Source organism: Asterias rubens, chromosome 14 (genome assembly GCF_902459465.1).
Source record: "Asterias rubens chromosome 14, eAstRub1.3, whole genome shotgun sequence".
Lineage (NCBI taxonomy): Eukaryota > Metazoa > Echinodermata > Asteroidea > Forcipulatida > Asteriidae > Asterias > Asterias rubens.
In genome coordinates, this window is record NC_047075.1 from 9,941,794 (window position 1) to 9,963,579 (window position 21,786).

Sequence of the window (21,786 nt, forward strand, 5' to 3'; positions counted from 1 at the left end):
ATTTCTTTGACACAACTCAACACCTCATCATAATTTCTCTTTGAATAATAATTTGTTGTTCTGCCCGCAAAACAGCTTTTGTTTATTAAACATGGGGACCACATTTTCACCCAAATAGTTTTGTATGTTATGCTACACAAGGGAAATCGCCTACACTGTAGTAAGTATCAAGTTTATAGGTAACTACTCCCAGTGTCTTTGTGACAAAATGTGGCAGCACGCAGAAGCCAATTTTCTTCAGTTCTTCTTGAGCGGAATGAATTTCTTCACAAGTTGAATAGTCTATAAAAAGTTGACAGGGAACTATTCAAGAATAACATTACATGGAAACTTCACTGATAGTTAACCCAAAATTCTGTCAAGAAATACTCTTCTCTCTGCTAAGCAAATGTTTGAGCAAACAGCAAGCCTCATGACGTTGACCAAGCAACCATTTTCTACGACATAAGCAAAGAGCAGGTCTAGAATTACAAGCAGGTCACAGAGACCATGGCCTCCGTTGCCCCTGACCTTAGCCTTGGTGCCCCTTCAAAAGTTTCTCATTGACTTTGAAGATTTTCCAATGGAAGTGCACTTTGCAAAATGAAAGTTGCCTTGCCTTTTTAAAATGTTCAAAGATGAAATTCCAGGTCTGAAAACAGTCCTAGGTAATTTGACCAAGACTATTCTTCCATAATATTTATCGCGATTCAGAACCGCAATGTGTTGTGGGTACGCAGTTGGGGCATTTGCTACCGCGGTACACACACATGTACATGTATGTACACACATGTACATGTTGCCATGCACAGCGTGCACACGCATCGCCTATATATCTTGGTGTGGGTTCAACAGTGCCCTCTCTTGATATTTTGCTATTCGCTTAAAACCTTATTAATTAATATTTATCTACTTAGAAAAATGTATACAACTTTTGTTCTTAATTTTTTTTAGGATCAAAGAAAACTAATCTAAGAGATTCCTCGTTAGAGATACAAACGATGTTTCTTCATTACTGGGGATCGCATAGGAGCAGTTGTTCCCGATGGGTCCCGTCACCGGAGGGCTATTGTTGTTTGAATCGTCCATTTGCGCTTCAATGGTCGTGATGTCGCTGTTGGAATCGCTGAACGGTCGGTGTATCTGAGCGATGCGATCAAGACTAGAACTGCTCTTAAATATTGGTTCAATCATCACGTTGACGGCGTGGTTGTTCATTTGTGGAATTGGTCCGCTGATCGAGACAGGGATACTTGCTACGGTTGGCGGCGGGCTTGGAGGCTTGGTAGGGATGACTGGGGGGCCGATGTAGACGCCGCCGAAGGCTGTGAAAAGGCGGGATTTGTCACCGGCGTCATCGTCGTATTCCTCCGCCTCCCATCTGCTCTTGCTTGGTGTGCTGTTTCTGTAATAGTAAATTGCACAATAATTATTGTAATTTACGGTAAATTATGGTAGTATGAAATATCATGCCAGGTATAGAGAATTGATACAGAAAAAGTAAAAAACATTTGGTGAAGTTTTGCACATGAGCACCATGTGCAAATCTCTTTTGTGTTGGTTCTGAAAAGAACTAAAGGTTGACAACACAATGTTTCGATCAGTATGCTCCGATCGTCTTCAAGAGTAACTACATATACCTTTAGTTATTATTTTTTAGGGATGGGGGATTTGTTTTAAACTTGCAATTTTTTATTTTTTATTCTTTTATAAACAGTATTATATTTACTTCTGAGATTGATCACTGGATGTTGGTTCAGTAACACAGAATCGAACACTGCCCGGGGAACCTAACACTCTAGAAGTCTCTGTACCTGAGAACAAAAAATATAAAAAATTCATAAATACCTCAGACAGTTTCGCTATTCCTATTGGTGGAGAGCGCGTCACATGGGTGTGTATAAACCTTTGTTTACGACCAGTAAAAAGTGTTGAAACATGGGCGTGACACGCGAGCTTGCTTCTGTGCTTATACGACAGTTTCTTCATTCCTATTAGTCGAGAGCAACAGCCGGGACAGTTGTGCCACATCACGTGATACACGCGACGCACACAGCATTCCCTTATAAGGAGGGCCTTACCATTTCATAGCTGGAGGGGTGTTGTGTTGAAAGAAACTATCGAACAATTATAATGTTTGCATTTATTTTACTTTTTGACAAAAAGTGTTGATGTTTTTTGAATGGGAATCAAAGTGTGTCGAATCGGTTTTCAACTAGTGGTTTAAACCTGCCGTGGCCTGGTTCTTGATAATTTTACCTCGACTTCGTCTCGGTAAAATTATCAAGAACCAGGCCTCTTGGGATTAAACCACTAGTTGAAAACCTCTTCACCACACATTGATTCCCTTAATTAAACACAAGCTAATTAAAAAACACCATACATGTGGCCAGAGATGTTATTGGACCACTGTCACCTCACAAATTGTGGATGGATTTGATGTACACTTGAAAATATTTTGGTGATGTCGTGTTCTCAGCAAGTGAACGCTGTTTTCACCTGAAATTTCACATATCTTTTGGATATGCTGGATATCTTTTATTCATAATTTTTCCTATAAATGGGTATAATATTGACAAAAATAATCTAGTGTATGACCCGACCTTTAAAGCCAGAGGACACTATTGGTTATTGTGAAAGACAATGCTTCTCACTTGCTGTATCTCAACATATGCATAAAATAAGAAACCTGTGAAAATTTAAGCTTGATTGGTCGTCGGAGTTGCGAGATAACTATGAATGAACAAAACACCCTTGTCACACGAAGTTGTGTGCTTTCAGATGCTTGATTTCGGGACCTCAAATTCTAAACTTGAGGTCTCGAAATCAAATTCGTAAAAAATTACTTCTTTCTCGAAAACTACTCCACTTCAGAGGGAGCTGTTTCTCACAATGTTTTATACTACCAACCTCTCCCCATTACTCGTTACCAAGTAAGGTTTCATGCTAATAATTATTTTGACTAATTACCAATAGTGTCCACTGCCTTTAAAGATCTGATATATATACATAAGTAGGATAGTTACCATTACGAGTTTTGAAAGTGAGCAAGAGAATTTGGAACTTGGTGTTATGACAAGACTTGTTTAAACTATTTTTCCTATAGCAGTGTGACCCCTGACATCACTCGAAACCCACAACATGATTCGGGCGCACACCGCCTGGCAAAACCTTTGTGTTTTGGCAGCCAGCTAGAAAGTACACGCAATCTTACCACGACTACGCATCTTTTTGCCCGGCGGAACATGACGAGTACAGTGTTTTGTCAACAGAGGGCGGAGTTGACATGACTTCATTTCAGAAGAGCGCTCTCTTGCCTAGAGGTCAAAAGGAGGTTGTTTATTTGCCATTCCCGTGCACCGCGTACAAACTTGTTTGTTTTGATCGTTTCATCACCATTTTACCTCTTAGATGGCGGCTGGATGACGTCAAGATGCATAAGGTCTATAGTGTGAAGTTTTTGTTCTTGTGAACCTTGAGTTTAAGACTTAATTATTGTGAAACAAAAGTTTCATAAAGTGTCAGCATTATAGTTTTGGTCTCAATATTCCCTTGTTTTTATCCAGTTTATTGCGGTTTTAGAAATCACAAACAGTTTTTCAATAAACCCTGACTCATCTTAACCATCACACTACCAAGGGTGCGTTCAATTAGCTTCCCCCTATCGACCCCGCGGTGCTCATTGCTGGTGAGCCCCTGACGAGAGCTAATCGAACAATCACCTCGTCCTCTCGCGGTGACGTCATTCACTTCAGGCAAGCAGGGCACTGAGGACTGACCCGGGTGAGCCCCATGAAAAGCTTTTCGAGCGTACCGGGGGCAGACCGGGTCGACCCAGGGAAGCTAATCGAACGCACCCCAAAATGTGGTTTACTTCAAAGCTACACTGTATTAGGGTATCTAGGTATCTTTTCAGAGAAGTGTTGTTTACCTTTGGATTTTGTAGAATGACAGGTAGAGTTTGGCGTATCAATTCCAGATGATTTGCCGTCATCGTCCAATATTAGAAGCGGAGCCTCCTCAGGTGCGATGGAAAACAACTTCTTCTCCAGCTCTTTAATTGTTTGGTTTTGCTGAGAAGAAGAAGCAGAGACTGATAAGAGAACAACAATAACTAGACATACGGTATTTGTCCTTTGGTGGAGCGCTAGACTAACATGAGAATAACAATAACTATATAAATAGATAGATAGATAGATAGATATAAACGTTTATTCAATGTTGCAAATAGTGTATAATACAGAGTAAAATGGACAAAATAAAAAAAAATTAAAAGATGAAACAATAAACAAAAGGCAACATCTAGGTCCGGGGAGAAGCACAGCTTTTGTTCCCCAGCCTATGAACAGACAAACCCCAAAAACAGACAGACATTAAAACTACAGGACAAAACTAACAGGACAAAATTGACAGGTGTAAGACAGAAAATAAAGCCGTTACAATTTCTACATACAAAAATAACATCGGAATCTTAATAAAACGTTTATTTCCACATTCACATCACATGGAGGCATCGTCCTAAAAGCCGAGGCATGTGGCGGATGTGCCCGTTACAAGATTACAGAACAAAACAGGATAACAGCACTAACTAATAGACGAATAAATAAGTACCAACCGCTACGGTAGATAACAACACAAAGGTTTAACCATGGTTAAACAATGTAAATATAACTATGAAGCAGAACATGTATGTGAAGTAAACAAAGGGACAGCAATTAAACAAACAATACAAATTAGAAAACATAGACGAGTAAGTAGGTAAGTGTGGCGGCTAAGCCAACTACCAGTATAAAAAAGCAAATCGATCAACATTCTTTTTTTGTCTTTGGGGAAACACTACGTAAACTGTTCCGGTTGGCATGATTAACCTATATGACAACAACAATAATATCTTCACCAAACCGCAAGTTCAACTGGATTATTGATAAATAATGAATTAAAAGATTTATTTTCTTGAATCCAAAGCTATGTATATCGCTCTTGAATAATGTTTAGTTACATTTCACCCCTCAGCTAGCAGCTTTGACTGACAACCATGTCATAAAAATATGTCAACTGCCCTTCATACCCTGTCTTGGTCATCAATAAAGACGGCAGGGCATACTTGAGATTTAAACATAGGTGACTAGTCCAAAAGGGTTGAATAGAAGGCATTGGACATTGGTTTCCAGACTAGCGAAGCCCCTTGCTCAGTAGTAAATCGTAAAAATAAAAAAAAAGTGGTTGGTTAAAAAAAAGTACTTCTCAAAGAGAGAAAACCACAGTTCTTTTTTCAAGAGTAAACTTAAAACACACAAACAATACAAATAGTTAATAACAATAATAACAACAATTTGGGGGGCTAATCATCCTTACTCGCAGCTAAGAGCTGAATTGCGAAGGACGCATGTGTTCATGAAGCAGGCATGTAAGGGCACAATGAGGAAACTGTAAACTTCTACATTTTAAGGGCACCGAGGCAATGGCCAGGGGGCATGGAGGCAATCGCCTTGGTTGCCTCCGTGAAGCATCAGGCAAGGAATGAACTACATCCGTGTAAGGCCTGTATTTTCTGTTATGCAAGTCGCCTGACACGCAAGGCCTGAAGTCCACTTCAAGGTGTGGGCCATATGTTTTCTCCAGAGGCCGTTGCCACCTACTCCTAGGGCTGAAACAGGGTTACCCTTTTCAGTCCATACGAGTGTAGGCTTGGGTATCATCAATTTGAAGCCTAGCCAGCAGAGCAGAAAGCACTACCTCCCCAATTTTATGTAGCACGTGTCACGACCGGGATCCGTACTCACACCCTGCTGATCAAACACCAATGCCTGAATCCGGTGCTCTTAACCGCTCGGCCATGACACTGCCACTGAATGCTTTGATTTTGCAATATATAAGAAAATTTTGACATTGAAAATGATGAAACATGCCTTCAATACCTGCTTTCCCAATTGTTCTCCTAATTTATTTTATTAGAAAATTTTGTCAGTGAAAAAATGACGAACCTCTTCCAACTTTGACTTGAGATCTCTTTTCTCTGTGCATAACACTTTGAACTTCTGGTCCGTGTCGAAAGTATGAATGGAGGTGGATGCAGTCCTAGCCTTGTCCATGGTTCCCATGACACGCACCCTCTCATTAACATTAGGGTTGCCTCGCATTTCAATCACCTAGACAACAAACAACCAGTGATCATTAGAAGAAATGTTATGACAAATATTTGTGGAACACTCTCCCTCCCAAAACTCAAAATGCTTCTTCCTTACAGACATTTAAAACTATGTTGAATAAATCTTTGTAGTTACCCCATTCTGCAGCTGTTATTTTCTGTTGTGTTTATTTCTCATGTTTATTTCTGCTTTTGTTTGCTATATTTGCTAATACATGTATATTGTTCTTTGTATTTTGGTGCTGTTGCCCTGGTTTACTATAGTCTTCACCAGGACACCAGCACCATGCGCTTAGAAACGTAGTATTAAGCGCGGTATAAATTTGTATTATTATTATTGTTATTATTGTATCCTTGCGGATAAAGACAGAAGACCAGTCTATGGGAACCCTTACCTTTGGCACAAAAACAAGACATAGAGTAACCGTGGAGCAGAATAGTATGAAGACCGACACCAGACCGTAAGACGCGTTTGGATCCTCAGTGATGACCGACGACAGCGCCACGCCCAATACGCACATGATGGCCACGTTATAGACGCTACTACCGATGTACTTGCTGTCATTCAGGGCAGGTATACTGACGTGACGAGTCTCCCAGGCCAAAAACAAACCGAATATCTGGAGAAAAAAACACAATACAGATTTAATAGATGCTAAACTTGCTACGCCGTGTCATGGCCTAGCGGTTAAGAGCACTGGCTTCAAACTCTGGTGTTTTCTGATCAGCAGAGTGTGGGATCGAGTCCCAGTCACAGTAACTGTGTCCTTAAAGGACTTGGGTATTTTTTTGTAACACAAAACACAATGTCCACAGATTTACATTAAACTTACACCGTTTGACGATAATGATTTTAAGATTGGATTAATAGGCTTTCGAGTCACAGTGGTTAGGTTCACTTTTTGTAGATATGAAAACGGCATATTAATAAAATAAGGTTTGTAGCTTTACACTTAAAGGCAGTGGACACTATTAGTAACTACTCAAAATAATTATTGGAATAAAACCTTTCTAGGTAACCAGTAATGGGGAGAGGTTGATGGTATAAAACATTGTGAGAAACGGCTCCCTCTGAAGTGACTTAGTTTTTGAGAAGAAGAAATTTCCACGAATTTGATTTCGAGACCTCAGATTTAGAACTTGAGGTATTGAAATCAACCATCTAAACGCACACAACTTCGTGTGACAAGAGTATTTTTTTGTCATTATTATCTCGCAACTCTGAGGACCAATTGAGGTAAAAATTTTTACAGGTTTGTTATTTTATGCATGTGTTGAGATACACCAAGTGAGAAGACTAGTCTTTGACAATTACCAATGTCCAGTGTCCTTAAAGTCTGTTTTGCCAGACTTAAAGTCTGTTTTGCCAAATAAAAACACTTCATGGTCAAGGATGATGTTAAGCTTAGTTTTATAATTAATCCATGAAGCAACTGCTGTCCAAAAAGAAATTGTAGCGGCACATGAGCAAAACAAATGGATAAGAGTCTCCTCCTGGTTATTAAAAAAGTACATAAATTAGAGTCCAGCCTGTTGATTTTGAAAAGAAAACTGTTTGTGCCTAGAATTCTATGAATAAGTCTATAGACAGTGTGACCTATGTTTACATTAAAACCGCTGAAAAAACACTGTATACGTCATGTTTCGCCGGGCAAAAGGACGTGTAATCACGATAAGATTGCATACACTTTCTAGCTGGTTGCCAAAACACATTGCCCAGCGGTATGCGCGCGAATCATGTTATGGTTTTCGAGTGACGTCAGAGGTCACATCGTCTATACTGGAACCATCTTAGTCTAGTGTCTATTGTGCAGTTGAAAGGAATATTGAAAATTAACGACCATTTAGAAAAACTATTATCTATTTGCAAACTAAAGTTCCTCTTGGGACTAAATGTATAAGTGACTTTCCTGGAGGAGGTCAAGACCTTTTAGATTCTGCTGGAGCCTTTCTTGTCCCTCAAAAGGGTCTTGAAATTGAATGGAATGAAAGAACGTTGAACAGTTCTTTTCATTAAAGACAAAATGTTTTGAAAAGAAGACTTAATGGCCCTGACCACACCCCATTATTAAAAAAATATAGTTTTAATACGAAATTTACCCAAGTAATGTGACTGTGATTGTTTTCCTTCACAGAACTCGGGTAAGTACTGAGTATAATACTTCATCAACTTCACTGGCTCCCCGTACATTTCAGAATTCGGTTCAAAATCATCCTTCTCACGTTTAAGGCTCTTCATCAACTCGTCCCTATCTACATCCGGGACATGCTACATCTTCGTAATGTCAGGCCTGGTCTACGGTCATCGGCTCTCACACTCCGCGTACCCATATCCCGCCTCGCTAGCTATGGAGACGGAGCTTTCTACAGCAGTGCACCTCGTCTTTGGAACTCACTGCCGCTTGCCCTCAATCTTCAAACGGCAGCTCAAAACACACCTCTTCAAACAATTATCTTAATCATGGACTCTTGACTTTCCGAACCGGCGCCCTTGAATGGCATTTTCTTTGTCAGATTCTGTGCGCTCTATAAGTGCTGTATATTATTATTATTATTATTATTATTATAATAATAATAATTACAACATTTAAACAGCGCTAAATACGGATGTTTCTAAGCGCTATAACCAGATTGACAAGTTGAGATTTGAAAGTGTCCAATAAAGGAGCTGCTTGAATGTGGGTGGGTAGCTTGTTCCAAAGTGTTGGAGCTATGACTGAAAAGGCCCGATCGCCATAGCGTGTCATGGTGTGGGGTCTCGGGGAAAGCGGGAAATGAACGATTGAAGAAGAGCGACGGCCTCGGGTAGCTGATGAAAGTGAAGAAGAACGAAGGGCTATGAGGTCTTGGAGATATACCGGAGCCAAATTATGAACACAAGAAGAAGAATTTTGAAGTGGATTCCTTGGTGAATTGGAAGCCAATGAAGAGAGCAAATGATGGGTGTTAATGTGTTCTGATACACATCGGTGTTCAGTATATAATTATGGGTAAACACCACAACGAATATTCTTTATCCTCGATGCAAATTTAACATCTATTTAAAGCTATTATTACCATAAGAACTCCCTTGTAGATGTATATTGCAGCAAGCCAGATGGTCATCTGGGAACTAACGCAGGTTTCAATCACCGGTATGATCATGATATCACGACCAGACGTATCCATCTATTGACAAAGAGACATGAAGTAGAAATGATTAAGAATAGTTGTACGTATTCGGTTCGCGGTAATACTACTTTGAAGAGTAGATATGTTCTTTGTGACGAGTGTCTAGCGCTGTAGTACATGTACAGTGCCAGTAGACTTTTACTGTCATTAAAGGGAAGGTACACGTTTGGTAATTGAAGACCAGTCTTGTCACTTGGTGTATCCCAACATAGGCATAAAATAACAAGCCTGTGAAAATTTGAGCTAAATTGGTCATTGAAGTTGCAAGAAAATGATGAGAGAAAAAAACACCGTTGCCGGATGAATTTGTATGCTTTCAGCTCTGATCAAAAGACTTCTGGTCTTTTATTATTTTAGTGAGAAATTACCTCTTTCTCAAAATCTATGCTTTTTCAGAGGGAGCCGTTTTCCACAATGTTTTATACTATCAACAGCTCTCCAATGCTGTTACCAAGTCAGTATTCAAGTTAGTATTTGTTTTGAGTCATTTCCAAGCGTGTACCTTCCCTTTAAAGGAACGTTACAGAACTGGTAAGAAACAAAAATCGTAACAAACTATCTGCTATACGATGAGTATCGCCAATTCAGTCACATCCATGAACTCACGATCATCTTTGACTAGCCATTAGCCTTTCTCCAACGTTCATGCAAACCAGCAAGTGACTTTTAGCACGTCCATAGTGGTTTAAGGCCTATCTCCCATGTTCATCTCCAGCGCGTTAAAACCAGCACATCACGTTTTAGCGCGTCCATGAAGAACCAGGAATGTGTGTGTACGGCTTATGGGGCACGTGTGTACGCTTGGCCGATCTAGGTGTTATATTCTACTATACATTTGTAAGTAACTGTTTAAACTAATGTTAATGTTCGACCCCCCCATGATAGCTTAATGTGTGGATGAACCTTACCCTGGGACTGAGTTCGATGGTAGCTGGTTTCATTGGATCTACAATCTGCCATACGATGAGTATCACTAAATCAATCACAGCCATGAAGCCAACGATGGCAATCAGCTGGCCATCTTTAATCACCTGTTAAGACAAGAAACACAAATTATGTTTGTTTAGATAATCTTCCCGCCAAGGGAATGTGGCAAACTCCCACATGGGATGTAAACACCAAGCTGGCAACAGCCAATCTGTCTCATACTGTACAAACATTGTTCACTCCTAAAGTGTCCGCCTTACCTCAAAAAGGCTGATAATAGGCGACCTCTCATAACCAAATTTAAAAAGGAAAAGCAGAAAGTCACAAACAAACTTGAAAGTTTACCTTTTTCTTCATCTTGATATTCGTGAAGATCCGATGCACTCTCCAAGTCTTGCTGAACATCGCACCAAAGGCCAGGGTGAAGCCAAGGCAGAGAATCCATGCTCGCGACTGCATCAACAAACAGGAGAGAATAGAAATAGTTTTTAATAATAATAACAATTATATTGGCTTCTTATAAAGCACTTGGTCTGTTACCGAAGAAACTGTTAGATTAGACTATACGAACCGTGCAGATGACGGTGTAGGCTTGTTCACTCAGCGAGACACCATGATCTATACCAAGAAGTACAACGCTGACATAGGTCAGTATACCGCCCATGATGATCAGATTGTTCAGGAATGGACTCGACATCTTGATGTACCTTGGGAAATGGGGAAATAAGGGAAAGAAAATATGAAAATACCGCGGAGAAAGATACAACAGTCTAAAATTGTAAAATGAAAGTTGTTGCCTAACAAAATAAATTTATTTGTTAAAACATTTCAAAGGCAGTGGACACTATTAGTAATTACTCAAAATAATTCTTAGCATAAAAACTTACTTGGCAACAAGCAATGGAGAGCTGTTGATAGTATAAAACATTGTGAGAAACGGCTCCCACTGAAGTAACGTAGTTTTAAAGAAAGAAGTAATTTTCCACGAATTTGATTTTGAGACCTCAGAATTAGATTTTTAGGTCCCCAAATCAAGCATCTGAAAGCACACAACTTCGTGTGACAAGGGTGTTTTTTATTTCATTCATATATCGCAACTTCGACGAACAATTGAGGTCAAATTTTCACAGGTTAGTTATTTTATGTTTATGTCTAGATACACCAAGTGAGAAGACTGGTCTTTGACAATTACTAATAATGTCCAGTGTCTTTAAATCACAGTGTATTAGATGCTCAATTTGTTTGCATGCAGGTCGTGAACGATCCTCTGTTTGGTTTCCCTTCCCTATTGTTGTTTCTGAGTTCATTGTGTTGTTGGTCATGCGCGGGGCAGCATGCTTCTGAGCAACAGTAATTTGGTTTACTTTTGTTACCCCTGACCCGCATGATTTGTCCTTGGTTTTTATCCCTTCTGGTTGTCCTTCCCATCTTGCTCCCTTCCTGCATGCTCCGACGTTTCTTACTTTATATAATTTTGTATTTATTTTTCTTATTTCTTGCTTTTTTTTAAAACTGTTTTTCTGTTAATGTTCTTTCTTGTGCTATTGTAACTTTGGTTTGTTTGTATTGGTCAAATAAATAATGATACTATAATATAGAAAGTGATTTCTAAGTGGTCATTCAAGGCAAGATTAGGCCTGTTTGATGATGAAGGGTTTTACATGATTTGGTTAAAACTGAACAACCTATTAACTAAAATGCGTTTTCGGTACCAAAAGCCAAAGTCACACTCTGCTGATCAGAAACACCAGAATTTGTGTCTGGTGTGCTTGATCCTTCTTTCACGACACACCCTTTATTGTTATACCTTTGGTTTCTGTATCTCGTATTAACGAAGAGGAACCCATGAGCCATGATTCGTTTGCAACGGAACAAATGACCAACAGCGAAGAACTGTGATCGCAAGCTTCAGAGTTTGGCAGTAAGCAGAGCCATGAAACTGCAATAAGTGAAAGCTCCATTAAATAAAAAAGCCTTGACTTACATCGTTGTTTTCTGGCAACTAACACCTGGTATCTTTATGTAATTCCTTTTCCAATCAATTGGGTTTATAGAATCCTACACAAACCAGTAGGGTTGATGACTGCCCCTTAATGAACCTTTCCAGCAAAGCGGGCCCAGAACTTGAGTCAGGGGCCCTATTTCATGGCTCTGCTTTACTGCTTTACAGCCAAACTCTGCACAAATAATCACCATTCTCTGGAATCATGCAAGCACTGAATTTCTGCGCTAGCTGTGTAAGCAAGCGCGCAAGCCAAAATTACCTGCTAATCATGTACGTGTAAGCACAGACATCCCTGCTTCTGCATTCTTTGCTTACAGGAAGCAGAGACATGAAATTGGGCTTAGGTTTGACTGCTCAGCCACGACACACCAGTTATTGCTTTACCTTTGGTTTCTGTATCTCATATTAAAGAAGAGGAATCCATGGGCCATGATGATGCCTGCTACAGCGATGGAAGACATGACACCAAATAGAGCCAACGATACTGTCAGTAACTCTGTCTTCGTTACCTGGGTGTCTCGAGGTATTTTATCTCCACCAACTGGCACCACAAAAACAAACAGAAATCATTGGTTTTTACTCATACACCGATGTGTGTTAGCACTGTAAAGTCAGTACTTTCCCCCGAGTCCTGTGAAAAAATATCACAGGCATGTTCATCGCGAGGGATTCAAACCCATTAAGCTTGGGCGATATCAAATTATTTTATTCACGATACATCGCCGATAATATATCGCGATATTCGATATAATCGCGATTAATAAAATTTGACATCATCAGTCTTCAAACTCCCAGTGAAAGTTGTAGAAGAGACCGTCATAGCATAAGAGAGGTGTTATAATGATCTATTCTTATGGTTTTACTCCAAACCTATGGGGTGCAAGATGTCTCAGCTAGAAAATATATCGCGATATTGCGATACTTCATCGATATCGGTTAAAACCAAATCGAACCGATACCGAAATCGTTTCCAAGTTAATATCGCGATATTATTCGATAATATCGTGATATTGCCCAAGCTTAGAACCCACGACCCTTGCAATTCTAGAGCAGTGTCTTACCAACTAAACTACCGAGGTTGCCCGGTAGCTAGAGGCAGTTCGAATCCTATGTTTTGGCAGCGGGTACCGCAACGATATAATAGATGTTAAATTTGCATCGGGGATAAAGAATATTAATTTTGGTTTTTACCCATACACCGATGTGTGTTAGCACTGTATACTCAGTACTTTCCCGAGTCCTGTAAAAAAATATCACAGGCATGTTACTCGGGTGGGATTCGAACCCACGACCCTTGCAATTCTAGAGCAGTGTCCTACCAACTAAACTACCGAGGTTGCCCGGTAGCTAGAGGCAGTTCGAATCCTATATGTTTTGGCATGTTTTGGCAGAAATCAGAAAAGAAAAAAAAAAACAGAAATCACATGTATGTAAAGTGCTAAAGTAAAACCGTTGCGGTACCCCAAGGTACTTGCTGCTTACACATACAATTTCAACTGCCTCTAGCCACCGGGCTAACTTGGTGGTCTAGTGGTGAGACATCTGCCTTATGGCAATGCAAGGGCTATGGGTTCAAATCCCATGGCATCCTAGTGATTTGCCTGTAGTCAGTTTTCACAAACTACGGCCATGAGAATGAAAATGATAGATTTGCGTCCACCGCCCGCATGCTCTGAAAGCTCCCGCCGGAAAATTTCATTATTTTCACAAAATTTCATTATTTTCACAAAAACGACTCTGCATCACAAATGTTCAAGTTCAAATCATCGAACAAGGGTTAAAAGGTTATATTTACGCATTTTAGTAGAAGTACTATAGGCCTACAAGGCAGACATTCCGCGCCGAGACCCTGCGTGCGATCGCGATCGTTTTATTTGCAGTAAAACACGCATCTGCTGTCATTCATCTGTCGAGCGCAATCACCAAATTTGAGCACAAATATTCTACGTAATTTTTAATTTGCGCTATGCAGAATAGGCAAATTTGTGTATCGAGCTCCAGTTTGCGCAATTTCAAGATTGCGAATCTTCGTGTGCAAAATAATGAATAATGAAAAAAAAAAAAAAAAACTCATGTCATTTCAAAAAGGCCCGGACGCAAACCTAAAACTTTAATTCTCATGGCATAAGGAGAGTACTCAGTATACAAAAATTACGCGAGCATTTGGCTGTGTTTCATAGAAATTTCATTTATTAAGTTCACCTGCCCATTTGAAGCCACTCCCGGAAGATAGGTTTAGCGAGTCTGTCACGGCGTAGTACTCAGCAACTTTCATCTCTACATCTCCCTGTAGCTGTTTATGAACGGTCGAACCAAGCCTCTCCCCTTCACGAAACTGAACACTTCCCTGTAAATGATGTGAATTGGCAGTTACATTATGCGCAAAATGTTAAGTACACATCGCTTAAAATATTCTGAATGTTCAAAAATGCAGCGATGCTTTTGCACTCAAAAGACAAAGCCAAGTGAGAAGACTGGTCTTTGACAATAACCAAATGGTACAGTGCCTTTAAAGGCAGTGGACACTATTGGTAATTGTCAAAGACTAGCCTCCACAGTTGGTGTATCTCAACATAATATGCATAAAATAACAAACCTGTGAAAATTTGAGCTCAATCGGTCATCGAAGTTGCGAGATAATAATGAAAGAAAAATAACCCTTGTCACATGAAGTTGTGTGCGTTTAGATGGTTGATTTCGAGACCTCAAGTTCTAAATCTGAGGTCTCGAAATCAAATTCGTGGAAAATTACTTCTTTCTCGAAAACTATGGCACTTCAGAGGGAGCCATTTCTCACAATGTTTTATACCATCAACCTCTCCCCGTTACCTGTCACCAAGAAAGGTTTTATGCCAATTTATTATTTTGAGTAATTACCAATAGTGTCCAGTGCCTTTAAAGGCACTGGTATAAATAAGCATTATAAAGGATTCGTTGGACGCTGCTTTCCTAATACTAACCGTAACACCCCTGAAGTTGGTCTCATTCATTGCTTTGGTGAACATTTCAAGCAGACCGTCATCAGTGTAGTCAAAATTCCAAAACCTGTCCAGGTCTCCTCTTGCTCGTAGGGTTTCCAAAACGCTGTCGAACGCCTTGGCCATGACCCAGACCCCGTCGTACGCATAGCCGTGAAACGTTGAATATTCATCACCACGGTTTGCGTTGTATAGCTCTTCGTACTCTTTCGGCGTCTACAAATAATGAACAAAGAAAGAAAACAAAACAATACCTGTCAGAGCTTTCCCTTAAAACCTTTTCAGTGACAAGATAAGATGAGATAAATTATTATCCCACACGAGGGAAATTAAAACTGGCCTTGATTCAAACATCAGCTTTGTTATTATTGACCCGGTATTTTTGTTGGGGCCGGCGTTCGTGAAGAGATTTCCATTGGATGGAGGTTTTTTCAGCATCTGTGTGACACTGTTATTTCGGTCGTAGTTTTTTACTTAAATTCAGGTAAATTTTCTTCAATTCAACAAACAAAATTCTTTAATTAAATTCATGGTCATGACAAGTGGTGAAGATTTCCCCCAAAAACAGAGATCGCGCGATGTTCAAAAGTTGCGTCCGAGCTACTCCTGCGCAAATTCCCTAGTCACGCAAAGAAACAAGGTTTGCCAAATGGTACCTTGCGCGAATTCGTCAAAAGTACATCTTCAAAGATTGCGCACAACATAAACATAAGACTAAGTAAGAGACTGCAGAACTAAAATTTAGTAAATACCCACAAAAAACACAATCCAAAACCAAAGAAATTTCCCACTACAGAACCTACGACAAATCTTCTTCAGTTTCTCCTTCTTCAAAACTTACATATCCCGATATTGTCTCATCTTCAGAGCCACTCAAAGGAAGAATATCCGTCGATAAGAAACCTTGCAGTGCCAGCTGTAAATCCGCCTGCGAACAGCCGTCTGATTTATCTACAGTGCGCCACCAATCGGCAGAGAACCACCCAGGTAGAAGCCATACGTGCGTCTTGCCGTACATACCTTGGTTGAACGCCTGTGAAATTATTAAAACAATTATTAATAAATAATACCTTGGACGGTTTCAAGTCTCTGATTGGTCAAAACCCGGTCAAGACTGGCTTTGAATAATAGCGAATAAGTGGCCACTAAATCAGCATACATTGTGTAAACCTTGCGCGTTGCACTGTATCGCACGCTTATTATCCCTGTAATTTTCATTCATAGAGCTATTGACTAGAGCGCTAACACCCCGTTATACACGCACTAAGGTTTTGAAGCCGTGTGGGCGCATCCATGTTTATGTACAAACCAATACAAAAGCTTGAAATTTTGTACGGCAATTGTACGGCTATTTGCATGATCGTGCGCCTGTTTTTTTTTTTTGTGCCATCGAAGCAAAAAATGCAGTAAATGTGAACGCACAATCTGCTGATCAGCGCACAAACTGCGAGCGTCATGTGCGTCATGATTAAAAGGCGCGTTTACTTTTTTTAGTACGGCAGTCAAGTCGAAGTTACGGTTTTCATAGCGCGGACGTACGCGAGTGGACAGCTGCGTACGTATACGCACACGCCGAATGGGCAATGTGTGTTCTCTTAAAATTCCGAATTCACGCAACACATCAAACATGTCTGCGCCCAGGGTAGCTTCAAAACGCAGAGCAAGTTAGCGCTCTAGTCAATATATATATATAGCTCTATGGTTTCATTGCAACTTCGCGCACTTTCGCGTACGCGCGCTTTCTTTCTTTCTTTCGATCTGTCTGTCCTCCTTCAAGCATTTGTTGACCACCACTAAGATAAGAAGAGAACAAAACCCATGTATATGCCTTAGGCCTGCATTATAAAAAGTGAGTTAATTTCACCTATAATTGTTCCCTTTCAACAGAAAACTTATCTAGGCCAACTTCTCGATTTGGTTCTCCCCATGTATCTAAGATTTGAACTGCCCAGGGCAAGACGACGAGACAAAAACAGCAACGCACTATGGAATACAGAATCCCGAGGTCACTCCAGAATTAACTGAATCGGCCATTGCGAATCGATGAAATAAGGAACTAGTAACTCGCATTATGGAGACGTAGGTGTATTTATAGCTTTCCGTCAGTCTCGCAGTCTCTCTCGTGATTTGAGTCTGCTTTCAGGTCAACACTCCCCAGCGAAGCATTTTTAGATAAAATTGAGCTTCATCCGACTCGCGAGATTTGAATAAGGAAAAAAGGAATAGGAGACTTTCCAACGCTAGGTGGCAGCAGACCTACCGGGTAAATTTCCATTGTTTACGTAGTTCTGAACATGCGCATAATTCTGAGAACAATGGATTTACCCGGTAAGTCTGCTGCCCTCTATCGTCCCAGAAAGTCTCCCATTGAGTGGAGTTAAAAGTCACTGACTGTGTGGACTCTATTGAACGTTACACATCAAATGGGTCTCTGAAAGGGTTTATATGCACTCCGGTTTCAATTAAAGGATGTGGGTACTTTTTGCAACACAAAACACATTGTCACAGATTTACCTTTAACTTTACACCGTTTGAAGATAATGATAGTAGAAAGCGTCCCTTAAAAATAGTTGCATAGGTGCTGTAGTTTTTTAGAAAATATCAGTTAAACAAAATTGTATGACACACCAAGTGAGCGCACTGGGCCCAATCTCATAGTGCCGCGTATAACGGCCGATTTTGTGCTTAAAGTGCGATTTCCACTTCATAGCGCTGCTAATCGTAATAACACGAAAAGGCATGCTAACCTTCCAATACATACTGCACGAAAATGAATGACGTCACATTGCAAATCCCGGAAATGCAAAAACCTAAATGAATCTTCTTTATCCCCAATGCAAATTAAAAATCTATTACAAATCCACGGTGAGCGCACAATAATGGCCGCCTATTTTATTGCTAACCCGTGAAATACACTTACACCTTAGCACAATATTTTCTGCTACAGTAAACACGAAAATTTGCTTGACGTTAAAGGAACACGTTGCCTTGGATCGGACGAGTTGGTCTATAAAAAGCGCTTGAAACCGTTTTGTATAAAATGCATATGGTTGGAAAGATGTTTTAAAAGTAGAATACAATGATCCACACAAGTTTGCTTCGAAATTGTATGGTTTTCCTTTTACTGTGCGAATTAACACGGTCGGCCATTTATGGGAGTCAAAAATTTGACTCCCATAAATGGCCGACCGTGTTAGTCGACGAGGTAAAAGGAAAACCGTGCAATTTCGAGGCATGTTTGTGTGGATCATTGTATACTACTTTTACAACATCTTCCCAACCATATACATTTTATAAAAAAAAAAAAAACGGTTTCAAACGCTTTTCAAAGACCAACTCGACCAATCCAAGGCAACGTATTCCTTTAAGCAGCGCATGAACTTGGCCCCATGTTATTGACAAGCTGGCAGCAGTAACACGAAAACCCATGCAACAAAATTGCATGCCATAAACGTTTATCGGCCTCATAAACGAAATGTGAAGAAGGCGCATTAATTATAAATAAGACGATCTTTTTAATTGTTTTCAGGTCAACTGAAACGGAGTTTTATTTTAAAATGCTCATGAAAGATTTCCGGGATTGCAAAATAATCTCGCTACATATTGACACATTTCCTTTGAAACGGCCTCGGGTTGTGCGGGAATATAGCGGCCCTAACTATATAAAAACCTCATTAAAAACACATTAGGCCCCCGCGCAGACACTCATTACAGTTAATTTATTCATGTAATCAAATTATGCTAATTTGTATGGTACGTAACGTCCAGGTGGGCCTGTGTTTAACTGGACAGTATTTATATATAACTTGGGTGTGATGGATATTTGCATTATAAGACACCCAACCGGTCAACGAACTTCATGCTAAACCGCAGGCTCTAAAATGTGTTTTTAGGTTGTATCCAAATTAAAGGTAGGCTACACGTTGGCTTGGATCAAGTGAGTTGGTCTATGAAAAGCGTTCGGAACAGTTTTTATGAGATGCTTATGGTTGAAATACATTATGTTTTATAAGTAGAACATAATATTCTATGGCGTGGTTATTGGCGAATTATAACACGGTCGGCCATTTTCACAAAATTGGCAAGCCGTGTCAGCACAACGCATACGGAAAACCATGCGTTTTTGAGGCAAGTTTGTGTGGATCAATTAATCTACCTTTATCTATAAACATGCTTAAAGGCAGTGGACACTATTGGTAATTGTCAAAGACTAGCCTTCACAGTTGGTGTATCTCAACATATGCATACAATAACAAACCTGTGAAAATTTGAGCTCAATCGGTCTTCGAACTTGGGAGATAATAATGAAAGAAGAAAAAAAACACCCATGTCACACGAAGTTGTGTGCGTTTAGATGGTTGATTTCGAGACCTCAAGTTCTAAATCTGAGGTCTCGAAATCAAATTCAGGGAAAATTACAGGGGAAAAAAACTATGGCACTTCAGAGGGAGCCGTCTAACAATGTGTTATACCATCAACCTCTCCCCATTACTCGTTACCAAGAAAGGTTTTATGCTAAACAATATTTTTAGTAATTACCAATAGTATCCACTGCCTTTAAAAGTACAAATTAACTGTTAAAAATGTCGGTTCAATTTGCCCATTGAAATTGCAAGAGAAAAAATAATACTCTGCTTGCACATCGTGTGCTTTCAGTTGCCTACAACGTGTCAGGTTTAGGTCTTTAAATATTTGAGTGGGAAATAACTTCTTTCGCAAAAACTACGTTTTTTTTGGGGGGGAGCCGTTTCTCACAATGTTTTATACTATCAACAGCTCTCCATTGCTCGTACCAAGTTAGTTGTTATGCTAACAACTATTTTGAGTATTCACCAAAAGTGTCCACGTAGTGCCTTCAAGAAAATTAGCCATGACAGCCGAGCGCCGTTTAGACTTGACTCAAGTCCCATGTGCGAGGGGTCCATAAGCATAATTATACCCGCCGTCAAAATCTAGCTATTGTGATCCCGAGAATGAAACAGGTTGGGGAAATGCAGAGCATCAGAATAGTTTTGTGGCGATGGCACGGGATTGGGACTTGAGTCAAGTCTAAGCGTCGTGAAGACTGACGACATTACGCTCTCTAAGAAAATAGAGACAGCGCGGCAGCCGCATGGGGAATTAATTGTCAGCCATTTTTAGTCATTCTGTGCCCGGGAGCAGGTTTTTTTTTTTGATGTTCATCCCAATTCCCGCTTTCGTAGTGTTTCTTAATGGGGAAACTTGTTTTTCTAAATTGATTAAAAAAAAAAAGGGAAATCCTTTTAAAAAAAAAACTAAAAATTTCTTTGTAAGGATGGACATTCTATGCTGTACGGAAGATGAAAAAAAGCGCCCGGAGAGAATACTTCATTCAATTCTTTGACAAAGACTGAGTCGGCGAACGTTTTACAGAGCGGTTGTTTCCAGAGAGAAAACGGTGCCAAGGGATGTTTTTTTTTATATTTTCGGCTGTATTGTCGTGTCTTTGGACCTTTAGCCGGAAGTCATTCACCCCAAGGGTGGCTGAACGATGGGCCCAACTTCATGGCTCTGCTTAAATCAAGTGCTTTAACACTGTTTCAAAGCGCTGTACATAAAAAAAAAAAAAAATAAATAAAATGCAGGATAAACACAGACAACAGTTTAAAAAACACACACAAATTGAGTACCAAAAAATAAATAAAAAAAAATCGGCTGCTAAAAGGCAAAGTGCAGATTTTCTGCTAGCTGTTTGTTGCAGTGTTTACTTGTAACTTGTTTTGTTCCTTTTCCAGATCCGGTACTTAATAGCACGAAGCAGAGACTTTGTTTTCCATTTCGCCAATTGCCAAATGCGAACATAATATAGAGCTGCAAGTATTGCCTATCTTTCAAGAATAGTCACCATGTAATGGCCGAGCGGTTAAGAGCACCGAATTCAAATCTGGTGTTTCTGATCAGCAGAGTGTGGGTTCGAATTTTTGCCATACTCAGATCACGTGACAGGAATAAACTTGACTTCAGGCTACTTTGCGGAGTTTAGAGTTTCAACAGAATTTGAAGAAAACAAGCCCAACGGAAACATACCTTATATTTGGCCGATTTGACCTACAAGGTTGATTGACACTTCATACAACCTAAGTGTTAGGTATTTCTGTTTTTATACAAAGGCAAACATTTCATGCTAAGCAAATTGTTGTGCTTAGCAGCTCTAAAAAAAATTGGGCCCTGCCCGCTGGGGTCGAGCGAAAAAGGGAAGGAGAGGAAATCCTGCACCGTATACTCACCCGACAAATGACCTTTCTTGCCATGTTCTCATCAAAGAATCCCACTATTATTCTTGCCTTGTCATCCTGTAAAAATGATTAATGAAATGAAACAAAATATCAAGAAACTTGATTGAGTCTTGAGAAAAACAAAGTACAATTTATCTTAAAGACAGTGGGCACTATTGGTAATTGTCAAAGACCAGTCTTCTCACTTGGTGTATCTCAACATATGCATAAAATAACAAACCTGTGAAAATTTGAGCTCGATCGGTCGTTGGAGTTGCGAGATAACTATGAAAGAAAAAAACACCCTTGTCACACGAAGTTGCGTGCTTTCAGATGCTTGAT

General features: G+C 39.9%; 1 protein-coding gene across 1 annotated transcript; it reads right to left on the reverse strand.

Annotated features, from left to right (window-relative positions):
• Positions 1-558: 558 nt before the first annotated feature.
• Positions 559-21,518, reverse strand: LOC117299451 (gamma-aminobutyric acid type B receptor subunit 2-like). Its single transcript, XM_033782989.1, has 14 exons — positions 21,457-21,518; positions 16,050-16,241; positions 15,191-15,424; positions 14,433-14,577; positions 12,615-12,771; positions 10,797-10,932; positions 10,571-10,678; positions 10,207-10,329; positions 9,185-9,295; positions 6,523-6,747; positions 5,964-6,128; positions 3,911-4,052; positions 1,709-1,793; positions 559-1,384 (listed from the first exon to the last, which is right to left on the reverse strand). Exons 1-14 carry the CDS (start codon positions 21,478-21,480, stop codon positions 946-948), a joined length of 2,286 nt encoding a protein of 761 aa, XP_033638880.1. The 5' UTR covers positions 21,481-21,518; the 3' UTR covers positions 559-945.
• Between the last annotated feature and the right edge of the window lie 268 nt (positions 21,519-21,786).

Bases quoted from the DNA above. Each gene is read 5' to 3' on its own strand.
- LOC117299451 (XM_033782989.1), bottom strand. From the start codon at position 21,480: ATGGCAAGAAAGGTCATTTGTCGG. The intron at 16,242-21,456 runs GTGAGTATACGG...ATAATTTCACAG, and splicing joins CAAGAAAGGTCATTTGTCGG to GCGTTCAACCAAGGTATGTA. The intron at 6,129-6,522 runs GTAAGGGTTCCC...TTTGTTGTCTAG, and splicing joins GTCTTGTTTTTGTGCCAAAG to GTGATTGAAATGCGAGGCAA.